Below are 3,193 nucleotides of genomic sequence, written 5' to 3' on the forward strand. Positions count from 1 at the left end.
CACACACACACACACACACACACACACACAAATGTATTACATCTCATGACTAGAAATAGCAAGGTCTTAGGCTTAACCCTCAAAGAGCCAATGACATGTCGATGTGTCAAAACTATCGTAAGACGCTTAAGGAGTATTTACTATCTTCAACAGGCAAACATACATTTAATGTTATGCCAAAAGCAATAGAATTTCTAGATGAAAAACACTGAGGTTGACATTTATAATTAACCGAATGTTCAAGGGGACCTGTTTAATTTTCCTCGTCTTTGGTGGCTCTGGATGCTTTCCTAATTGCAAAGGGGGAGTGGGGGGGGTGAAATTAAAAATCACAGCTTGTCTCTTCAACCTTCACATATTGCGGGTGAACTGGTGGGCATACGTTTGGATTAGAAGAAGTGTGTAAGTGGGGGAGAAAGAACGAAAGAGACAAAAGACATGGAGTGGGGGTGTTTTATTGCCGGTGCATGAGTGTGTTTGCAGTTTATTTGTATAGCTGGGTTTCCATTCAATTATTTTAATACAAATTATGAAAATTACTGAGCTAGAAAAGCTGACTGTAGCAAACTTTGAGTAAATTTCTTCACGTTGGCAAAAAAAAAAACTTTTACATTTTTTAATGGAGTTTTGGCTCCGTTAGTGTAGGATGATCCGCCCAATGAAAACAACTGAAGTTTTTGAAATTTGAAAACGCTGTGCAAAACCATCACTCCCTGCAGCTACTTCAAGTGGGGGGGGAGTACTGAAATGTTGCTTTATGCAAGATGAAGAAAACTTCATCTTTGCATGAAAGCATGAAACAACCTGGACATTAACTGATGCTAAAGCACAATAACTCGCTAAATGCTAATCAAGTCTTGAAAGAATCCAGTTTGTTTTTTTTCGTACTCTGATGTTCATCTTCATCTCAGTTGATGGAAAATCACTTAGATCGAGTCTAATTTTGTGTGACATTTGCAAAGTCTGCGTGAAATTTGCTTGACAGTCGGATGTAAATCATGCGTGCATGTGTTGTATAGCTGGTTTTAATATATGCCTGTGGGCAAATGAGAAAGCACCAGGACTAAACCAGTTAGTGACTATGAGTAAAGAAGACCGATCCACAGAAGACACAGACCTGATTTATAACCCAAAGCCTTTCACATAGATAAACTGAGACATTCCATTTAGCTTGTTTACTGATATCTGCATATGTGTGCAGGTGTGTGTCTGTGTCTGTGTGTGTCTGTGTGTGTGTCCAGTGACGGGAATAGCCTTGTGTAAACTGCCTATACCCCATCCTGTCTGACTGTGCTTGTATGTTTGTGTGTGTGTAAGATGTCCAAGTTGGATCGATGTGTGTGATGATTCACACTAGAGATTAAGAGGTGCTATTACACACCTGACCCCTCTCTTCCTCTCTGTTGGTCTCTTCCTCTGCTCCACCTTCCTCTGCCTAATACCTGCAGTTAATGCCATTTGCTTTTTTCCAGATACAACGCTACCTTAAAACTTCAACAAGTACCAGCTTTTGTCGTCTCCCGTCAATCAGCGGGCCATAGACTAACAAAAGTCGGGTGAGCCGCTCCCCCGGCCCTGGAGTTTTGGAGAACTGAGGGGGCTGAGGAGTACTTTTGATTTGTTTCTCCTTTGGTGATTTGTTGACTCTTGTGAAGTTCAACACAGTAAAAAAGAAAAAGTCAGCTTTTACTCCGAATATTCCTCTGTGTTTTCCCCCCACATTGTTTTATCACAGCGGGCCATTTCCCTATGCTGTCATGGAGAGATCAGCGTGGCTGTATTGATATACATCCCTCTCTCAGTTTCATGAAAGGGAAATCATTTACCAGTGGAACAAAACGTCACTGCTTCTTCCAGATACGATTTGTCCCCCCCTTCCCCACACCGCACACATACACACACACACCCCCAACCCGCTGCAGACTTTTCACTTTTATCGTAGGAAGAGGAAATGGATGTCTGTATGCGCTTGTGTGTAAGTGCGCGTGTGTGTTTGAAGTTGGACGCATGAAAGCTTCCTCTTCTGTGTGAGCTCAACAGCAGGTGGGCTGGTGTGTGGGTGTGTGTTTGTATCTGTCGGGTAAAAGGACTGTCAGGACCTGGTGTGTGTACCTGTGAGTGTCTGTGTGCGTGTGTGCGTGTGTGTGTGTGTGTGCTCTTACTTGTTGATTTAGCATTCCAATGGCCTCCAGGTTGCTTCGCAGTCTGGTCTGCATGTCCTCGATTTTGCTGAGGTTTAGAGCCACCCAACCCTGCTTTTCCATGCTGTAACATAAGCGTATGTACACATATAATGAGAAATGAGAAAAATTAACTTTGATATCTTTACAGCAAATTTTAGTACCCCTAGAATTTTAAGAGAACAGATGAATGCAAACTTTTCTTTCCAGCTGCTGCTTGAAACTGCCTCATGTGTAGTTTATTATAAAAATCACATGAAGGTGTACACTCCCACCGTAATGGTAAACTTTTGAACTCTAATTTTTGTACAATGATATGCATTTGCGAGACACAACAGTCTCAATCAAATGTCCTCAAAATCTAGGGCATAAAGAAGTTGGCGAACATCATCTTCATTATAACCATCTTCATTATAACTTACTACTAAACTCAAAGATGGGTGAGCAAATGAGTTCCAGAAATCATTAAATTATATATGAAAGCGCATATAAAATAACAAATACAAAAACAAAACGAATGCAACTGCAGCCAGGGAACATTAAGAGTACAAGAAGCCATTTAAGATTTTATTGTTTATTATTAAAAACGTTTTGGGGAAATGACAAACAAATGTTAGGGTCTGCTATCTTCAGACCCAGGGCTGACTATGGAATGTCTATTAAATTAACGACGGTGGATAATGGTGCTCTGTACGGGCTGAAGCGCTTGCTGCCCCCGCTTTACGCTGTCTCTTTCATGCCCCAGTGAACCTGTCCAGTTAGCATTCGGCAAAACCTTCTAAATACTTTACTGAAGACTTCTTAGCCCATTAAAGTACCACTGTACCTCCCCAATGTTAATTTTCTTTTAAAGAGCAAGCTGGGTTTTTCTATCAGAGCTGCGGATGGAAAGACCGTCCCGTTTTGCTTCAGTTGAAAAGACGGGCACGCTCGTGGAGACGCTAATAAATGGCATCCTTGTTCCTTTAGATGTGAGCAAACACACACACACACACACACACACACACACACAC

General features: G+C 41.6%; 1 protein-coding gene across 1 annotated transcript in view; it reads right to left on the reverse strand.

Annotated features, from left to right (window-relative positions):
• The window catches only part of LOC116672368 (trichohyalin), a 104,091-nt gene that overhangs the window by 2,375 nt on the left and 98,523 nt on the right, over positions 1-3,193 (reverse strand). The window contains exon 26 of the mRNA XM_032504179.1: positions 2,163-2,265. Within this exon, the coding sequence (XP_032360070.1) occupies positions 2,163-2,265 (103 nt within the window). The remainder of the gene's footprint in view (positions 1-2,162; positions 2,266-3,193) is intronic.

This window comes from Etheostoma spectabile, chromosome 22, assembly GCF_008692095.1.
Source record: "Etheostoma spectabile isolate EspeVRDwgs_2016 chromosome 22, UIUC_Espe_1.0, whole genome shotgun sequence".
Classification (NCBI taxonomy): Eukaryota; Metazoa; Chordata; class Actinopteri; order Perciformes; family Percidae; genus Etheostoma; species Etheostoma spectabile.